The sequence below is a fragment of the Saccopteryx leptura genome, chromosome 2, assembly GCF_036850995.1.
Source record: "Saccopteryx leptura isolate mSacLep1 chromosome 2, mSacLep1_pri_phased_curated, whole genome shotgun sequence".
NCBI classification, from domain to species: Eukaryota; Metazoa; Chordata; class Mammalia; order Chiroptera; family Emballonuridae; genus Saccopteryx; species Saccopteryx leptura.
In genome coordinates, this window is record NC_089504.1 from 311,451,166 (window position 1) to 311,472,084 (window position 20,919).

Here is a 20,919-nt window from a genome sequence, read left to right on the forward strand (position 1 = left end):
GTCTCAGCTCTGAGGACTGTGGGTGCTGCGACCTCCCCCATGTGTGGGACAGGGGGGGGGGTTCCTGCGTTCATCACTCAGATCCAGACTACGTCAGGGAAGGCTAAGGAGTCGGTGGCGGGTCAGTGCTCTTTGGAGGGAGTCGCTAGCCTGGGAGGAGCATTGTGAGGCCCCCCTCCTTCCTCCCCAGGCTGGGTGAGGAGGGCAGGCCGGGGCCCCTCAGGTGGCATGGGGGAGGTACTGGCCCGAGGGAAGCACCCTCACACCAGAGAGTTCTAGGGACGGCGTGAGCCTTTGCTTTGGAATTTGGGGACACATTTCGTTTGGAAAAGAACAAAGATGAGAGGCCAGTGGGTGCTGCCCAAGGCCAGAGTGAGAATGACCCCTACAAATGTGACAGCCAGTGCAGTTTGTGTTCAGCGGTCTTGTCAGGGGTGGGACACTCACAGAGGGGAGCTGGGCTAGAACCACCTAGAAAAGGCAGAGGCAGGGGCTCTGGCTGCACGCTTCTCACTGCCTGCCTCTGGAGGTCACTATGTAGACAGAAGCTTGTGAAACACTGATCTGAGATGGTGAAAAGCACAGGAGCACCAGGAGATGGGGGGGGGGGTTCTGTTCCGCACCTGCACCTCAGGGGGTGGCAGTCAACTGCACGTGCTGAGGGGCTGTGGGCAGCGGGCCACCAGGACACAGAACCGAGGACGAGGACGGCGTGAGCGTCCCCCAAGAGCATCTCAGCGCCATCGGGCCCACCCTTTTTGCCCCTTTGTTTTGCCTGCACCCTGGAGAGGTCAGAGCAGCAGAGTGAGTTGGGGGAGGACGGAGATGAAGAGAGATGTAGGAGAAGAGAGAAAGAAGAGTCAACTCTCTCCCCCACTCGCTTTTCCCTCTTATTCTGCAGACCTAGGTGGAAGAGGGGTGTTGTGAGCATGAGAGGAAAGGGGGAGAAGCTCTGGGTGACAGATGGAAGGTTGCAGATGAATCTGGACTAAACTGCTCAGTATCTGAAAGCAAGATCGTTCTAATATCTGCCGGGACCCAGCAAAGCTATGGGATTTGCCTGAGATATCATCAAGCCTGGAGGGGGACCCAATATTCTATGAAGGGGAGTCTATCCCAATCCACATGCTGGTTTTGCTCACTGTGAGTTCTTCATTTTTTTTTTCTTTTGTGTCTTTTTTTTTCTGAAGTGAGAAGTGGAGAGGCAGAGAGACAGACTCCTGCATGCACCCAACTGGGATCCACCTGACATGCCCACTAGGGGGCGATGATCTGCCCATCTGGGGCATTGCTCCATGGCAACTGGAGCCACTCTAGTGCCTGAGGTGGAGGCCATAGAGCCATCAGCGCCCAGGGCCAACTTTGCTCCAATGGAGCCTTGACTGTGGGAGAGGAAGAGAGAGAAAGTGAGAGACAGGAGAGGGGGTGGTGAAGCAGATGGGTGCTTCTCCTGTGTGCCCTGGCTGGGAATCGAAGCTGGGACTTCCACACACCAGGCTGATGCTCTACCACTGAGCCAACTGGCCAGGGCCTGAGTTTTCTATTTTTTTTATGAAAATAGCAAATTGCAAAACTGAGCTCTAATATACATCCAACTTCTAAAGTATAAGACTCATCACGGACTACCTTGAAGATACCACATTTTGATATCGAATCTCCAAAAGAAATCAGCTGTTGTTGGAGACAATTTCTTCTTTTCTAGTTCCTTCCTTTCATCCACCAGGGCTCTCTCACCACTGTCTTCTCATCCCCTACCTGTCACCTAGTTTTTCTTGGCCATCTCTATCTACCAAGACCAAATCTAGTAAGACCAGATCTATAAAGTTTTGTGATTCTCTAAAAATCTCCAGTGACATCTATTGTATATTTTTCCATGAACAGATTAAACATATTATTCTCCTAAGAGGGATGCCAATTTAGAGAAATTGCACTTGGTCTATATGTAGACAATCTATATTCCCGGACATCAGCGCCATCTTTCATCTCTCCCCTCGTCACTGTGCTACCCCGTGGTTAAGGGAGCTGCCTTCAAGATCGTGGCAAGTGGCTCCCAGGTTTGGAGAGGAAAGCAGGGCAGGGGGACGAGATGTGAGCATGGGCCATATGTCTGAAAGAGCTGTTGACGGGCCCAGGTCCCAGCGTTTCCAACCTCGAATGGACCGGGGGAGGCTCTGCCTGGGAGGCGGGCAGTCATACTCACTCTTCATTGACAAAGATGAGTTCCAGAGGAGGTTGGCTATTGTTTACATCAAGACCTACAGCAGCAAAGGAAAGCAGGACATGAGACATGGAGGTGGGACCTGCCTCTGGAGGGCAGGGCGCAGGGGCTCAGGGCTGCACGGGGGAGTAGGCTATAAAGGCTTCTGCTGGAGGTGTAGTGTGTGATGACTCCCTTCCCTTCCCCTCGGAAGCTGGTGGCAGGACTCGGGGCTTGCCCTGACCCTTGAGCACTTGGGGCAAAGGAGCAGTGGTGGCTGCTGTCAGTGGGGGAAGAAGGGGTCTCTGGTGATAGTGGGGCGGGGAAGCAGCAGAGGAAGGCTGGGGTGCATCACAAGAGGAGGGCAGAGGGGCAGAGGGAAGGTGGACTCCAGCAAACGGTACTGGTGGGCTCGGCCTCTTCAGCGTTGGAGTTGCTGGCCACGAGCTGCTCCTCTTCCGCACTGACCAGCTCCTGCAGCACGGCCTCCACGATGGGCATCACCATGGCGGTGGTGGACGTGTTGGACAGCCACATGGAGAGCAGCGTGGTACAGGTCATGAAGCAGAGCAGCAGCCTGGAAGGCAGGGAGGACAGAGCAGAGCGCTGACAGCAGGACCACCGCCCAGGGCCCGAATGCCCAACCCCCCGGGGTTCCTTGGGGGGCCTCCCACAAACCCAGTGGTGCTGGCTTAGGGGACCTTGGCTGGCGTTCTTCCAGAAATTCGGGCTTATATTCAGCTTTGAGCTCCCGGGGCTTGGCACAGAGTAAGCAGTAAATAAACATCTGTTAAATGAATGAATCACACTTCATGGGCTAGTGGCCTTAGCCAGAAAAAAACCTTGACTTAAGCAAAGAAAAGCTCTGGCAGCGGGGTCAGAGGGCATGGGCTTACTGATTGCTCGTCTCTCTCTGTGGATCTTAGCCTGGTGATGATGTATGTTTCTTGTGGAGAAAGGAACTCTACTTTTGCCCCTGCAGCCCAGCAATGCTATGAGTGCCACGACATTTCTTGCTTTGCAGCCAAATCACCATAGTGACCAAAACATTGAGCGTACGGTTCTGCCATTCCCGCCCCAATGTCAACGTGCTGAAGCCATAGCAATGTCCGTATCACTGTGAGCACTTCCTCAGCTTGTACCTTAAAGAGTCAATGCTTGGAGAAAAACACAAATAACTCTCCAGTTATGTCCCTTTGGCTTTGAAAACATGCAGTGTGTCGGCAGAGATGTGGTTCTTATTTCCATAAAATAAGCCAACATAAAGACCACCGTGTTTTTGACCCTGGGTGGAACCACTGACTTTGCACAACTGGGGACCGCACACCTATTGTGTGGCTTGTGTATAGGTAGGCCAGGGTCCCAACGGTGTTTTCGTCTAGGCTGCCAGCAATGAGAGTTTGCCTGCCCTGGATATGGAAGGGCAGACAGCACCACAGCCAAGGACTGAGGTAACCAGAAAGGGCCCTGGCTGTTTGGCTCAGTGGTAGAGCGTTGGCCCAGAGTGTGGAAGTCCTGGGTTCAATTCCCAGTTAGGGCACACAGGAGAAGCACCCATCTGCTTCTCCACCCCTCCCCCATCTCTCTCTCTCTTTCTCTCTCTCTTTCTCTCTCTCTTTCTCTCTCTCTTTCTCTCTCTCTTTCTCTCCCTCTCCCTCTCCCTCTCCCTCTCCCTCTCCCTCTCCCTCTCCCTCTCTCTTTCTCTCCCTCTCACTCTCCACCCCCCCCCTCTCCCCTCCTACTGCAGCCATGACTCGATTGATTTGAGCTAGTTGGCCCTGGTGCTGAGGATGGCTCTGAGGTAACCAGAGACAAGTGGAAACTCAGTGGGACATACATTCCTCAGGACAGTGCACAGAGGTTTTAAAGAACCTCTGGGTCCCAAGATGATATGAGCAAATGCCACTGTGCTCCTAGGAGGCTGCGTGTGACTGTTAACGTAGGAGGGTGAATTATGCTGAATTAAGCTGCCGTGGGAGACAGTCATTCAGCTAATGACTGATGTTGAAAACTAATCCCATATCATGTGTTTAGACCCCAAGGGGTTGCCTGACTCCTAGAGGTGTCAGGGCTGTTTACATAAAATGTGGCAAGAAGGCTGTACCCTAGAAGGAGAAGAGAAGCTTCCCCAAAAGGAAGACGGGCAGAGTTATCCAGCAGAGCATGGGTGAGGTTAGCCCTGGACTGCCAATCCTGACTTTCCTGCACCTTCCCCAGGGGTACGGCTCTCTCCCCGGACTTCCAACAGCAGAGATAAAAGAGGGAGCGCTGAAGGGTGCAAGTGCACCGCACGGTCAGATACAACATGTCAGTATGTCTGTGGTCTGGCAATAACAACCAAAACTCAAGGCAAGATGGGAGGGAACCTTCACATCTCTGTAAATGACAAAGAAGCGCCCCCCCCACTTCCTGTCCAGCCTGTTCCCAGGAAAAAGTTGGGAAACAATTCATGTTGGTCTGCTTGTTTCCCATGAGCCCCTTCCTATTATATTTTGTAATGCACTTGCTCTTGCAGTCTGGGTCGCTCAGATAAGTTATTAACACCGTGACACAAGTGACACCAGGGTCACACACTCAAATCTATTCCAGAGACACAGACCCTCTCGTTAGAGGGGGAGGTGGGGACCCCATGGCCCAGGTGTGCCATCCCATCCCCACTAATATTGATAGAAACAACCTGAAGTGAACATGCCCCAGTTGCCCACTGTCCAAGTAGCCCACTCCTGCTGGACACCCAAGTGCCACTTACATGCCCGGCTTGGCTCCGGCCATCATGACCATGCGCAGAGCAATGCGCTTGTGCAGGTTCCACTTCTCCACCGCCGCCGCCACGCAGATGACGCCCACCAGCAACAGCGTGGTGTTCTTGAAGTACTCCGCTGCCACCTACAGGGGGCGAGCACGGTCACCCCCAACCCAGCCCCAGGTCCGACCCCGGGCCCAGCCCCCCAGGAGCATGCGCCCTGCCAGACAAACTCATTCTCAACCAGACTGGCAAACAAGAAACAGGGAGTTGAAGGTTATTAAAATAGCCACTGTTATATGTATATATTAAAATTTTTTTTAAATTTATGCATACATACACACTATCTTGGGCAGGCATTATGCTAAGAATTTTACAGAGATTATTTCATTTAATCCTGTCAACCCTATAAACTAGATATTCTTATTCACTTTTTTAAAAGATATAAAAACACTATGAATATAATTTCAAAGAATAAACATACTTAACTTTATCTTAATCACAAAAAATTATTTAAATCACCCTGAGTTTGTCCCCATAACTCATGTTTCTTTAGTTTTTTTAGAGAATTATGTTTACTTTTATTAGAAAATAAAGACATGCTTATTATGGAAAACATCAAGGTACAGAAATGTAAAGATGAAATGACCCTGAATCCTACTGCTGTGAATACTTTTGGTTCTTCAATTTTTTAATGTCTATATTGATACATAATTGGATTTATATAATACGTACAGTTTTATACCCTTCCCCCCATTTTATATCCTACCCTGATCATTTTCTTATGAGATTTAAATTTACTGGAAAAATTCATGTTAATGGCAACATAATATACCATAAAACTTATTCGACCATTTTTTTATGTTGAAGGTTTAGGTTTGTTTTGTTTCCTACTACAAGTGCTTAAATTGTTAACCTTACATAAATGTGTTTATTCCCTTGGGACGGAGTTCTTAAGGTGTCTTTATAACTAGCCTTAAGCCTTAAAAAAAATTTTTTTTTAAATTTAAATCACTAAATAATCCAAAGTTCCAAAGAATTTCAAAATGGTAGTAGTACAAGGAATACTAACACACTATCTACATAGTTGTTTGTTTTTTTTCCTGAACCACTTGAGGGTATGTTACATACATTTGGCCCTTTACCCCTAAATACTTCAGCATATATTTCCCAAGAGTATGGATTTTTTTTTTCTTACACAACCATAGTACCAGTTATCAACGCCTTCCCACTTTTTAGTAATGAGGACATTGAGACCTAGGCCTGTTAAAAAGATGTTTCACATGTTTGGGGTCCACGGGCCCACTCTTCATTGATTCCCTCTCTCACAGGGAACATTTTCTCACCTTTGCTGCACAAACTGATCAGACTTCAAAGCCCAGTTCAGGCCTGTGCCCTCCGGAAACCTTCCTTGTGACTGTAGCCTCTCTGACTGTGGAACGTTCTCTGCAGGCACCATCAGTGTGACACATCACAGAGCACTTAGGGTAACATTCCAATTGTTGCTTCATGCTTGTACTATTTTTTTTTTTATGTGAACCTCTCTTGTCTTTGGATTTTAGTCTGCAAAAGGCCAAGGGCTGTGTTTCTTTCTGTATCTCCTCTAACATCTAGTAGAGCAACATGCAAAAGTAGATGCTTAATAAATATTTGTCACATGCACAAGGCTTATTCCCAACAATAGGACCATGATAGGAATTGAGAAGAAAAGATATACAAAAAAAAAAAAAAAAAAAAAAATTTAACGTCTAATTTAGAAACCCCTCTTGCAGTGAGAAAACAAGAACATTTTTAACTGTAGGAAAAAGAAAAATTGAACAGGAAAGGAACTGTATAGTGGAAAAAGATACAGTGTTAGATTGATTATTGGAGTAACACAACTTATGATATACTAATGTCGGGAGGATCGGGACCTAAGAGAACAGAAGCCTCATCTGCTATCACAGGGAGTCAACTAATAATGTCTAAACGTGATAAGTGAAGAATTTAACTCAGAATACATATAGAAATGTGGAGCTTAATACCAGAAGAAGCAGTTCACAAATTTAAGAGTTACTGACCCAGTGTGGGGGAAGTGGAACTTGGTGGGGGTACCATGGGGAGGGGTTAGAAAGGAAAATGCTGGTGTTTCATTGTGAACTTTTCAGTGTCATTTGACCTCTAAACTCTGCCTGGGCACGTTGATAACGTAAAAGTCAAAATAAAGGCAGCCGATTCCCACCCTCCCTTCTCTCTCTTGCCCTGTGCCTGGTTGAGTTTTGTGTGGGAGAGGGGACACCCACCCTTTCTGTGAACATTTCCTAGAGCCCTCTGCTTCTGGTTAACCTAGTTCTTGTCCCCATCCCTACTTCTCACTAACGTTGGCACTGTGCTCCCAGTGGGCGGAGAACCCCCCTCTCCCCCCTTCCCCGGGCTCTGCTGGTTTCATTGGGACTGGCTGCCAGGGGTTGGAAAGCCTGGTGCCAATGGGTGGAGATGCTGCCCCCTAGTGGAAGGTGGAAACCTGCAAACCTGCAAAGATGCCTGAAGGCAATGACTGAGCTGGGGGCCTAGGACCTCCCTCACTGCTTATTTACTCTCCCAGGATATCTAGGAAGGAAGTCCTGGCACTGGCCCTAAATATCTGGACCCAGGACCAGCTTTAGCAGGATGCTGGCTCTGTGCTGTTTTCTTATTGTGTGTGGTGGGCTCAGGTCTATTCACATGCCCTCCCGCCCTCTGGTCAGTGATGATGATGCGACGTGCTTGGTCGATGAGCCTGAATTTGCCCCCTAGTTTGTGATCAGGGAGTAATGTAGTTGAGTTGTGAAGAGTGGGGTCTTTTCTGTTAGCTAGGATTTGGCTGTGTGACCTCGGAAAACTTATTCAATCTCTCTGGGCTTCATGTTATTCATCTAAAAATAAACAAGGATGACGTAAGTTCCTATCTTTGGTCAAGCTGCTGTGATGATTCAGTGGCACACGCACACCAGCCAGCATGGTCACCACGTTGACAACCAGGATTCCTGGCTGTGCTGCCCGTTACTGAGTGGGCCACACAGAGGCTGACCTGGTCTGAGGCCATTAGCACGCAAGAGTGGACCCAGGCACTAGACTGCCTTTTCACTTTTATAAATTAAAATCTCGTCCAAAGGTGGTATTTGTTAGCTGTCTAGCCCACTGAGTTTCTTTTGCAATAAAACCTTGGTTATTCAGAACTCCTCATGGAACACTGGAGTTCTAGGATTCTTAAGGATTATCTTAATCATTTTCTAAAACATGTTCATGCTCACGTTTGCACTGGCGAATGCTAATTACCCCATTATCTAATTTCCAAGACTAACATTCTGTGCATCGGGAAACTCGATAAGGAAGCTTGTTAGAATTACTTGCGCAGAGAAAAATATATTTTTGACATGCATTCTTGTCCCATGAGTCGAATGCGTGGGTTTTGTGACATTTGCGTCGGTGTTTTTATTGCCTTTCTGCTTTTCTGCTCTGTGGTTTTTCTCAGTATGCCAAGTCACTGGGTTTGGAGAGCAGAGGTATTCCTGGACTGTGTGTTAGAAGGGGCAGGCTCCAGGGGTGCCGCGTGGAAAAGGGGCAGCGGAGGATAGCAATTAAGAGCTTGGGTTCTGGACTTCAGGCTGCCTGGGCTTACTGGCTGCGCGTCCGATTGCCTAGATGAGTTGTCTGCTATTGGACGACCTGCTGGACCCTCGTGACTCGTCACCCCAACCTTTTCAGGGGTGATTAATGGTATGAAGCTCACTGAATCCATCATGACGTGGCCCTTTGGTGAGATCACGCAGGCGGGCTCTCAGAACAGCGCCTGGCGTATAGGAAGCATTTAGTACGTGCTCGTGATGATCATGGAAGAAGTAAGAAAAGACAAAATGCTTCAAGATGAGAGCAAGGAGGGTTAGGAAACAAGTGTGCCAACATGATCGAACGGGGGGATAAGAGAAGGAAGTGGCATAAGGACTCACAGACATAGGTTCCTTCACATTTTCATCAGTGAAGGGTCAGAGCATAGCCAGAGCTTCCTGACCCAGCCTGGACTAAGAGGCACAAGGACAGAGGTGCTGCTGAATGGAGCGTGTTAACTAACCAGTTCATTGTTCGCGAATTGCAGGTGACATCTGTAAGTGACAAGCTTTTAAAAACGTGACTCTCTTTGGATACAATTGCTCTCTAGATAGGTTTTTTTTTTTTTCTTGTGGGAGAGACAGAGAGAGTCAGACAGGAAGGGAGAGAGATGAGAAACATCAACTCTTCGCTGCGGCTCCTCAGTTGTTCCCCGATTGACCTCTCACATGTGCCCTGCGGGGGGCTACAGCAAATAGATAGGTTTTTAAATTTTTGAAAAGTTGTATAAAAGGGGCAGGGGGAGTATGGCTGTATCCCTAGAAGTCTAAGGAGAGTGGGAATCCAGGTCAACCTCAGATTCACGCTCGGAATCGTCTAAAACGCGCACGACGCCCCACGAGGTAGGAATTTCTATTAATCTCAGTTTTCAGATGAGTGCATGGCACTTTAGAGAGGTCCTGCAACTTGCTCAAGACAAGTTAGCGACAAAGCTGATTCCAAGTCATGTCTGCCGCGCTCCCAGCGTGCGTCCCTACCCCTTCCTCACGGCCACTCCCCTTGCCCACGGTGGCAGTGGCCAGGGACCAGCAGGGTGTGTGGCTCTGTCTCTCTTGATTTGGGCATTTGGTGGCATCAGAGGGTGGGTGGGGTCCCCACAGAAATGCAGCCAATCAGTGCCCTGCTGCTGGCTGTTGACCTCACAGACCCAGGCTCTCTTTGCAAGTCAGCTGTCCTTGGGCCCCTGCTGATGGTGGAATGTTACCACCCCTCAGGAGACTGGTAGTGGCCTCTGGCTAGGAACTAATTTAAGGTTTTTTGTTTGGTTTTGGTTCATCTGAACAATTTTGCAGTGAAAGCCTGTAGACCCCAGGAGAGGACGCCTGGACCGGCTCTCCGCCCTACCAGGGCCGGAGCCCACAAGACACCGTTGTGGCCAGTTCCCCATTCACGCAGCAGAACCCAGCGCGCCTGGCTCTGAGCCCTTTCTGGGGACAGGACGCTGTGTCTGCTGGGTCAGGGTGTGTGGGCTCCTCCCGATCACCCGAATCCCCTACTGGAGGGCCGAGGCTTCCCAGCCACTCCACTGCCCATGGGAAGTGCCCGAGCACCCGGGGCTCTGCGTTCCCATCCCTAATCAGAGCTGGACTTTTTTCTTCCATCCATTGTATGTATTGGATCTCCTAAGATTTGAATTAAAGAAAAGGTGTTGTTGCTTTAAAAAAAACAATTTTTTTTCCTTCAAATTGTACCCTAGAGGAATCTCAAGCAGTGAGCACGGATGAGTGCAGACCTGACCCAGAAGTCGGCCCAGTCCCGCATGGCTGAAAATGGGACATAAAGAGCCCCAGTTCTCTCAGGACTGTCCGAGAGCTGCCCTCGTGGGGGAAACTGGGCTGGGTCTGAGCCCAGAGGCAAAAGGGCTGGCTCATTGTCAGCCCACAGGACATTAGTGGGGCCCCCAAAGGCTGCAAGACCTATAGGTTCCTAGTTCCGGCCCCCACTGAAGGCCTGGGTGTGGAGCTCAGCTCTGGGAGTGTCTGGGTGGCTGGGGGTGAGGGGCGGCCTGGACTCGGGCAGGTGGCTGGGCCCATGTGCTCGGCCTACACCCCCGCAGGCCTGTATGCAGGGGGTCAGCCTCCATAATGAGCAGAGGCCAGAAAGGCAGAGACGAGATCCAATGCCCCCGGGCTGAAACAAACAGAGGAAGCTGGAGTATTGGCACAGGTCAGGAATCCAGAGGGTCAGAAAGAGCAGGAACACACAGAGAAGCAGATTCATGACATCAGTCTCAAGCTTCACTTGGCTGCAGTGGCTGTTTTGTTATCGCAGCCGGAGCTGCCTCTTTGCCTCTCTTGACCTAGAAGGAACTGGAATCTGAATAAGACTTGCTGGGAGCTTGCAGTGAAGGGCCACTGAGGCCGTGGAGGCTGTGTGTGTGTGTGTGTGTGTGTGTGTGTGTGTGTGTGTGTGTGTGTGTGCGTGCATGCACGTGCGCACTGGTGGGAGGGGGCAGAGATAGGGAAAAAAGTAATCACTCTCAGAGGTAGTTCCTGAGCCTGGACATCTCGGAGACTAACCCAAGCCCCCGCATTCAAACCAGGCTGTTTACACCCCCAGAGAACCCTATGCCCCCACCTCTACGCCGTTCTCCTGTAAACAGTAAATTTTAGCTTGATTGGCAACACGTTAGAAGGGCTTAGAGAACTTTAGAAGCAAATATAATAACAATAGTGAGAGTCACAATGGAAGCAAAAAACAAACCCCCCAAACCTAAAAACGTATCTCAAATACAAGTTCGAAGTCTGTGTATCAGCAGAGGGAAGTAGTGGCCAGATGCCCACAGGAAGATCACAGATTGCTCCAGGTCAAAGGGCCCTCAGAGGCCCCCCGCCCCTCCCCGGCCCAATGCACAGAGCCTAGCTCCAGCACCCTGACATGATCACCTGGCTTGCACTTCCAGGAATGAAACCAGGGTTGCACATGTAATCCCTTTCCACCTTCCCTCCTATTTTGAGTCTCTGGTTCTGGTTGGACCTGTGAGACTGATTCTGCGTTCAGCTGTAGAAGCCAGCAATCATGTCCGTCTAGCTTTTTGGGGTTTTTTTTTGTATTTTTTTTCTGAAGTTGGAAACGAGGAGGCAGTCAGACAGACTCCCACATGCGCCCGACCGGGATCCACCTGGCACGCCCACCAGGGGGCGATGCTCTGCCCATCTTGGGGCGTCACTCTGCCGCAATCAGAGCCATTCTAGCGCCTGAGGCAGAGGCCACAAAGCCATCCTCAGTGCCTGGGCAAACTTTGCTCTAATGGAGCCTTGGCTGCGGGAGGGGAAGAGAGAGACAGAGAGGAAGGAGAGGGAAGGGGTGGAGAAGCAGATGGGCGCTTCTCCTGTGTGCCCTGGCCGGGAATCGAACCCGGGACTCCTGCACGCCAGGCCGACGCTCTACCATTGAGCCAACCGGCCAGGGCCATGCCCGTCTAGTTTTCCCTTCATTCCTCATGTGACTCACACTCTCATTTTTTTTTTTTTTTTGTATCTTGGCTGTCTTCCTCTGAATGAGCTCTATATCTTGAATCTGACGCTCTGGACACCTGTGTTTATCAACTCAGCAGATTTCGGTGCAGTTTGGCCACTGCTTAAGGGAATAAGTTCAGGGGTCACACAATCCTGGCTACAGGCTTGATTACTCACTAGCTGTGTAGCCTCTAGCAAGTTACTTAACCTCTCTGAGCTTCAGTTTCTTTCTCTGTAAAGATAAAAATAATAGTCACTTAGGCCCTGGCTGGTTAGCTCAGGTGGTTAGAGTGTCACCTCAATATGCTGAGGTTGTGGGTTCAATCCCTGGTCAAGGCAGATACAAGAATTAGCCAATGAATGCATAAATAAGTGGAACAATAAATCAATGTTTCTCTCTTTCTCTCTCAAATCAATTTTTAAAAAGCCACTTTATAGAGGGTTAAATACTAGAATGCATGTGAAGGACCTCCCCTAGTGCTTGGCATATGGTAAATGCTGGAAATTTTGGCAGCCACATTGGTCTGATAGATGACTCACACAGAGTTTGTACTCAACTAAGAGCCAAGGGTCTTTTTCACACGAACTGCTAACATTTATCCTTATAAAACTTCACTTTGTTGGCTTTTGTTCATTGTCTCCTCCTGTCAACATTGATTCTGTCATCGTACAGTAGCTGGCCCATCCATCTTTAAGTCATCTGCAAATCCAATAACATGCTTTTTATATTCTCACTGGCGCGCTCTCTCCAGTCCGATGCCCGTATGCTACTCAAGATGGCTCAGGTTCAGCTGTTCAGCCAGCATTCACGTTACGCGGCTGTGCTATCGTCCAGCCCACACTGGCTCCTCAGACTGAGATAATTTTTTGTGAAGGCACCAAAGAAAAGGTTAATTTATGTTCAACAACTTCTGTTTAAAAGATCAGGGAAATTAGAAAGCCTTTTAGAAAGACTTCAATAAAAAAAAAAAACGGTCAACATAAAGTTTGGGCATTTGATAGGGTAGATTTCATTTATCTAAAACATTCCTTCATAGGGAATTACATAAATCCCCTGCGATGCCAGGAAACAGGGCATTATAGCCTAGGGTCTTCCATGATTTTGCTAGTGGCGTGTACTTTCTGTCAGGATAGAAACGTCTCAAGGTCAGGAGTCATTTCTATTGTTTTATATCTTTTTTTGGCACCTGCAATCCTCAGAGAGGAAGCAGTCTAAGTTTTGCACACAACAAACTCTAATACCTGCTGACCAGCAGGTCACTGTAAAAGGAGCCACTTATAGGCACACATCGAGCCGACAAAGGGAAACTCGGAAGCATCAGCCATGACATTTATGAGGGCAGAAATTGTGTTTCATTATTGTCACCCTCAGGGTACCTGTAACATCCTATATTGCACCTGGTGGATACAAAACTCAGAAAATACTTTTCTGAATGTTGAGTGAATGGCACAAGGGACAGAAGCCACAGTCCCAGAGTCACAATGACCCTGCTATTCATATACCTGCCTTCATATGGAGAGTACGCTCTGGATACACCATCAAGAAACCCTGAGGGCCCACAGGCCATAGACGTCATAAATCCTAGAGGGACAAGAAGATGATTCCTCTGGAATAGGGGGCTCCTGCTGATGCCCACCCAGGCTAGCCTTTCTCGGTGAGCATGGCACATGCTGGCACGGGGGGTGGCTGGTGGCGGTGGCCCAGTTCACTGCCTCACAAAGCGCTATAACCCATGTCCTCTCTCTTAGTGGCATTTTCTTCTGAGTTTGACATCCAGTTAAACAGACTATATTTGGCCATAACTGCTCATTGTAGCCCAGTTGCTAAATGTCATCACCAGCCAGAGTCATTGATAAGACAGATGGCATAGGATTTTTCACCTCTGATAATAACACTTTCCCTCCGCCCCCTAACCCCCCACTTTGCCCATCTCCAGCCATTACAATGCCTAACCCTTCCCCGATGGCCTTCTTTTTCTCCTTGCAGTCACATTCCCTCGCACACTACTGGAAGGGGCCGTTTGAGGGAGACAAAAGTCAGACGTGGAGGGAGAGGGACTCAGGGTCTGAAAGAGCATGTGCAAAGGCTGAGTGCTAAGGGATTGTTCCTGAGGGTGAAACCTTCAGCCTTCTCAGGTGCTTTGTGCCTCCCCCTTCACCTCAAACCCTCTTTCACTGGCCTGACATTGACCCGAGCACGGGGCTGGGCCGCATGGGGGCTAACCTCGCTGGATCGGAGGACTCCGAAGAACGGGTAGAGGAAGGCGGGCACCAGGGCTGCAGCTCCGAGAGGCACGGCCTCGGACACCCAGTACACAGCGGTCACGATCAGCACGTATGCGCACGCAGCCTCCTGGAAGGGGAGGGGGTGGGCAGTTAGTCACAGGGATGGCCACTGGCCCTGAGAATCCGGACGAGACCCAGGGCACAGGCACTCTCAAGGTGGAGCTCTTAGCTCTGACTTGGACTGCCACAGGATATTTTGGTGTTAAGTTGATCGGACGCAGGCATTCTTGGGATAGTTGAAGGTAGGGATCAAATTGTGCGATCGGTCCATGTGTGAGCTCTGAGATAGGCACATTTGGGGCTGGCTAATTCCTTGCTGTGGGTGGTGGTGGTGGGGTTTATCCAGTGCATGGTAAGATGTTTAGCAGGATCCTTGACCTCTACCTATTAGATGTCAGTAGCACCTTGCCAGGGACAACCAAAAACGTCTCTAGACATTGCTAAGTGTCCCATGGGGGGGGGGGGATCATCCCTGTTCGAAGCCAGTGCCCTCAGCGGTGTCTGTTCTCACTGGTTGCTCTGTGACTCCCTTCCACCTGCTGCGTGCACGTGCATGGGGAAGCACTCTTCCAACAAAGGCAATGCAGAGTGCCCTCACCCGGAAGGGAAGGCCTGGAAATTGACCAGCGTTCCCCCAGCCCACCTCACTTTGCTGGTTTTACCTGTGGGTGCAAGGAATAAATCAACACATGTTCTTAAAAAAAAAAAAAAATTAGCCCTCGTTAACCTTGGCTTCCAGTAAGGCTGGTTGCCTGAAATGGCACTGATGAATAGTCACTGGTGTACTGTTGGAAGAGGTCACTGTCCAAGGGCCTTAACAATGGACTTGGAGGGCCGCAGTATGAAAGATCCAAGCCGGCTGTGGCTTCCTCGATTTACACATGCTGTAGTTCTCAACCATCTGGGCTCAGGTCTGACCTGCACTGAGGCTGGCTGGTCTTCAAGGAGCCCGACAGATCCTGTTCTGTTTATCTCTCCCCTGGGTTCCGAACAGGCGTCCTCACATTCTTGCACAAAAGTTACAAAAGGTCGCCATGATCAGCGAGGGTCATCGGTGAGGGGTTAACCCAGCGTGGCTGGAGGGGCCCTGGCTCCCTCATGATATGCCTGGATTATGGGGCTGGGGCTTGGGACATGGGAACTGACCCCAACAGTTGTTGACTGTAGCTCCCGCTGAGAATTCCTCGGGGGCCAAAAGACCACAGAAAAGTTAAACATTTTTTGGAAGTGCTGATAAGACAACTGACTGAATAGTGAAAAAAAAAAGGCTCCGTTTGGGAAAGAATGTAGTTTAGAGAAATGTCCCCTTTGTTGCAGAAAGAAAACTACACAAGGAGTTCAAAGCTTTTTAGCCCACTTGAGCCCACTTGTTCCCCTCCCTTCTCTGGGAAGGAGACAAATGGCAGTTGAAGATAAAGGGGACAGAATGTCTGCCCCTCACTGAGAAGTGCTCATTTCTTCCTGAGAACCTTGAGGGTCCTGTCTTTGTCATTCCAGGGACATGAGTTAAGGGAAGGGAGAAGGAGAGACAGATTGAAAATAATAGGAACTTTCCTTGCACCATTTTGCTTTGAATTAGGAGAATTTGGGTAAACCAAGGTAAACTTTTTGATTGCAAACTTTTTGTTGTTAAGAATTAGAACAGGTTACTGGAGGGTGTCACCAAGCCGGTATTAAGGACAGAGTAAACTACCTTTGTTGTTACCTGGGCCTTCCTTAGAGCCGAGGAAAGACCAGGAGACCACTTTCATTCACCTATGAAGTTTACACAGACTACCTTCTACCCCTTCTCAATCTCCTCAACATTCAATAGGTAAGCTTATATTCAGATACTCCAAAATACTCCGTGAAGTTTGGTTACAGGGATCCTGTGTCCCCACATCCGGCCAGTATCCAGCAGGTAGCTCCATCAGTGTGGGTTGAACTGAACTGGGCTCCTCTGTTGGCCAACAGTTCTCTGTTATCTCTCAGAGAAAATATTCTGAGCATCCCAGGCCCCTTATCGCTGCCACTGGTCAGCAGGTGTGCAGGGCTTGGCAGGTGTGCAGTATTCCGGCAGTGCCTTTAAGGGATAGTGTCATCAGTTTTTTTGTTTTGTTTTGTTTTCCTCCTGCTTACAAATAAGGGGGAGAGTTAAAAAGTAGCATTTCCCCATATCAGATGGTTCCTGATCCTGCTGTGACCTGATGCTGGCCTCTGCTCCCTTTTCAAGCATTGATCTCGACCACTCCAGTGACATCCCACCCGAACTTCACAGGAAGGGCTTGTGGTCTGTGTACTTGCTGTCTCGGTGACTGGGAGGCCTTTTTGGCATCAACCTGGGAGTTGGGTGTAACTTTTGTCCCTCCCGGGGGGGGGGAGGACATCGAAGCAGGGCTCCGTTACGGAAACCCCCTCTCGTACCCTCTCTGTAACATGGTAAACTAAGTCTGGGCCCCTGGTATTAGGGAGCTAGGCAGGAGACAGAGGGAAGGTCATTCTAACCCTTCCTAAAATGCGGCCAGTCACTTTGAAGGACCATCAGAGTTGCCAGTGAGGAGCTGCCACCCAGGTCACGTCTCTCAGCTCCAGCCCAGAGCAAACAAGTCCATTTAGGAATCTTAAGGATGAAGTCTCAGAATCTAAAAGTTTGATGCAAGGTAGGATGGAGGGTGACCTCAAGGTGCTTTTCTGCCATTGCAGAGGGAGAAGAGCAGGGCCCCTGTTGACAGTGAGACACCCAGAGAAGTCATCTCTGCAGGTCACACTGGGGTGGGTGGCAAGCAGGCTGCATCCAGTGCTCAGGGGATTAGCCACCCTGGGCTCCACCTAGCTGTCCCTGTGGCTATGCGGGTTAAAACATCTGCCCTCCACTAACCAATGAGCACTGACTGGGAAGCTCTGAGCTACTGTATTTCTCTTTTGTTAAGGCACTGGTTCTCAGCTGGGGGCAGTGCTACCCCCCAGGGGATGTTGGGTAATATCTGGAAGTATTGTTTGTTGTCATAATGGAGTTTGGGCAGTAGGTATTACTGGCACCAAATTTAGAGGCCAGGAATGCTGCTAAAAATCCTACAGTGCACAGGACAGCTCCTGCCACCACAAAGAATTATCTGGCTCCAGATGTCAGTAGTGCAGCTGTTGAGAAAACTTGTTCCAACCGAAAGAGAAACTCAGTCTGAAAAAATGGGCCTAAGCAAGAAAGGGCACTGTCCGTTGGTCTTAGTAAGCCCAGCTTAAAAAAAACTCTCTGCCAAAATTATGTATGGACCCTGTCCGAGCAGAGGTCCACCTGTCTCCCCCTTTCTCTCCTCTTTCCCTCCCCACCACACCCCTCTGCCCTCAAATGTAAGATTAGATTATTTTGCCTACTTCAATCATTTATTTTATTTTATTTTATTTTATTTTTGTGGCCATTTCTCATGAGTCATTGGTAAGTAAGAAGCTCAAAGACGGACCTGGAAATGCTGAGGTCGCCGGTTCGAAACCCTGGGCTTGCCTGGTCAAGGCACATATGGGAGTTGATGCTTCCTGCTCCTCCCCCCTTCTCTCTCTCTCTCTCCTTTCTAAAATGAATAATAATAATAAAAAAAAAAAAGAAGCTCAAAGACGGGGTCTCAGAATGAAATGTGGGAACGCTGCATCCCACAGTCCGGGTCCCCAAGGATGGGGATGACTTCAGGGGACACAGCAGGTGCCTGATACTGCTGTGGAGAAGAGGGCGATGATCTTCCGATAGCATTCCCTTAAATCCATTTGCTACTGAGTAAGAAAAGAAAAAGAAAAAGAGAGGAAAGGGAAAGGAAAATCAGCTCATTTAGACAAAGCAGAAAATTGACTGGTGTCAGGCCAAGAAAACTGTCAGCAGCGATCACTGTCGGCTAATCCCAGCCCGGTTTTAATCAGCGTCTCCTTGGCATTCTGGGGTGTTTATTCTACTAAAGATTTAAGTCAGTTTGTTTTTCAGAAGATGCATTCTAATCCCCTCTGTTTAACTTTATAGCTTAATCTTGGTTACCAAGTTACTCAGGGAGCTGCGTGGAGGGCGTGCTTCCCCTCCCACAAACATGCTTAACCTCTCCCTGCTTTCTTTTCCTAAAGTCTCAGGGGTAGCGCCAGGGAGGGGAAGGGTAAAGCTACTGAGGGGAGGAAGAGGAAGGAGGAGGGGGGAGAGGAGGAACAGGGAGGAAAGGAAGGGAGTCAAGCAGTGGTTTGAGAAGCAGGCCAAGCACAGAGCCAAAGCCATAGCTCCTTGGCTCATGCAAATGTGGTAAAAATCTAGGTCACGGTCTAGAGTTGGAGTTGGGGGCTCTTATTTCTTATTTATCATGTCATTGGATGTCCCGCCTTTGAGAACACAGAGAAGAAAACACAGTGGAGAGAAGCAATGAAAGGGCGGTAGCAGAGGAGGAGGGCGAGGCGCTGAGCTCTGCTTCTATTCAGTTCAAAGGGAACTCAGGAGATGAGGTTGCAAATCCTGGTTATCAGAGCCCACGCCCACCTACCGACCCATTCTAAGTGCACCAAAGCCCCTGGGGGCCACACCCCATCCCACCCCTGTCCTGCTGTCTCTCCCCCATCCTCTGCTCCCTGTCACCAAGAGGAGGTCTTCCGCACCTCCAGTGGTGCTCACATACAGATGGTCACATGTTGCGTCCTGACAACTATGGGACAAGGGTGTCCTCCTTCTTATCAGCACATGGGCCCAACCCTGCCGCCAGAGCCCCTCCTGTAATCTCTTTCACTCTTCGGGGTGCGGGGAAGGGGGACTGGGGATGACACAGAGGGATAAGAATGACAGTTTCTAGGAATAAAGTGTTTTAGCCTTCCCCAGGAAAACACTCCCTTTCTTCAAACCAGCTGGAAAGCACCCTGAGAAGCTGCATCCATGCCCCCTACCCTCCACCTACCTCCCCTGCTGACCTCCCACCTGACCCCGTGGCCCCAGAAGGGGACAGGCCGGTACTCACACTGCTGGGGTGGAGCATGGGCAGAGGCAGCAGCAGCAGCGGCACCACGATGGACAGCAGCAGCTTTCTTGCCCGGAGAAGGCCCTTCAGCAAGCCCATCCTGGACCTCTGCGCGCCGGGCCCCCCGGAGCCTGCTCCGCTGGCCAGATAAATGCCTTCGCTCCCCGCGATGGGCTCACACGCTGTCCAGAGAGACTGCTCACACCTCTCCCGGCTTCCAAGAGTCCTGTTTCGTCTTGGGGGCAGAATGGGAGGGCAGTTACAGCCCTGGCTTGCCCAGGAGGCTGGGCTCCTTGCCTCTTGTTTTAGGTGGGTTTGGTGAGCATGGTTTTATGCCCAGCCAAAAGGAACCGGGAAGGGATGGCACATGGGGCATAGTGGGTTCCTCTTTGTTGGATTAGGACTAGAGGACCTTCATTCTAGGACCAGCCAAAGCCCCCTTAATCAATCAAAATTCCACCTCTGCTGTAGCTGTTGGTCTTGAAGGAGTCATTTAAAGGCTTTTGTTTTTTAAAATTAAAGATGCCAAGAATACATCGTGCTCTTCATTATTTTCTCTCTCTCTGACAACCTGTTGTGGGCAGAATCAGTTTCACTCCCCAGCTATGCTCACTGTACCCCCCTTCCCTTAAAAAAAAAAATCTAGTACCCTCCCCCTCTTCCTTATATCAAGCCCTTAAAGTTTGTCGGCAGGAGAATGCAGACTGCAGATAGGACTGGGCTTCTTCCCCAGGACCTGACACCTTAACTGAGTTCAAATTTCTTTCCTTCAAATTGCTTTCCCACTTATAATGTGCTTTGAGCTTGGGCCTCAGGAGCAGGAAAAAAAAAAAAAGTCCCCAAGACATTCCTAGTTGTCACGGGACAAAATCTTGCGGGAGGCCCACCTTAACTTTCTTTCACCTATGGGAAGCCAGACAGAAGCAGTAGCCCCGCCCATTTCCACAGCCAATCAGCACGCCCATAAGAATGAACCAGTATCTCTTCTGAAGGCGCTTCTTGATTGGTCCCAGCAGGGGCATGCTGATTGTGCAGAATTTAGGCAACTTGCAAAGCTTATTTTTGTTTCTCGAACATCCCCAGGGCTGGAGTGATGACCATCCTTGGAAACATAATCCCACCTCCATGGGCACTGCTTTGTCATAGGTGACCCTAGGACACAGAACTTTCTCTGGGAGGGGCACTGCTGACCTAGTCCTTATGGGTCAGGTAGCAGGGAGAAAAAAAAAATCTTAATTCTGGAGAAATTAGCCCCAGAGCGTACAATAATACACGTTTCATACTTCTCTGGTGGCAGAGAGCATTTGATAAAAGCAAATGAGTCAGCAGAGGGTGTCAGACTATAAGAAAGTCCAGACCCTTTTAGAGAGAACTGGAAGGAGAGCTGTCTTTCTGGATCCGATGCCAGTCTCATATCAAAGGTCCTTGGTGCCCAGTGGTCTTTCAGGCTAGAGTAGGTGCTGCGACGCTCCTCTCTGAGGCTTTTTACCAAAAAGGAAGCAGGAGGCTCCCTTAGGCTGGGCTGTAAGGAGGAGATGGGAAGATAGGGAAGCTGCTGACAATTTCAAGGACAGGGCCTTTGCAGCAGGTGGGCTCCAAGCTTTTGCTGCTTACAGATCAGGAGAAGCCGTTAGCCTTTCTCAGAAAGGACATGTGGAT

General features: G+C 49.6%; 1 protein-coding gene and 1 non-coding gene across 5 annotated transcripts in view; one reads left to right on the forward strand and one right to left on the reverse strand.

Moving 5' to 3' along the window:
- SLC13A4 (solute carrier family 13 member 4) overlaps positions 1–20,063 on the reverse strand; it is a 37,339-nt gene extending 17,276 nt beyond the window's left edge. For 2 of the 4 annotated variants that reach the window (XM_066362771.1, XM_066362768.1), the window contains exons 1-5: positions 19,261–20,063; positions 14,250–14,378; positions 4,947–5,083; positions 2,602–2,774; positions 2,201–2,255 (exon numbers count right to left, since the gene is read on the reverse strand). In XM_066362771.1, coding sequence (XP_066218868.1) covers positions 2,201–2,255; positions 2,602–2,774; positions 4,947–5,083; positions 14,250–14,378; positions 19,261–19,359 — 593 coding nt within the window. In that variant the 5' untranslated portion in view covers positions 19,360–20,063. The remainder of the gene's footprint in view (positions 1–2,200; positions 2,256–2,601; positions 2,775–4,946; positions 5,084–14,249; positions 14,379–19,260) is intronic. The other 2 variants (XM_066362769.1, XM_066362770.1) reach the window with 2 other exon arrangements.
- On the forward strand, positions 3,662–3,737 carry TRNAS-AGA (transfer RNA serine (anticodon AGA)). Its single transcript has one exon. It is a non-coding gene; the product is annotated as a tRNA-Ser (tRNA).
- Positions 20,064–20,919: the final 856 nt, after the last annotated feature.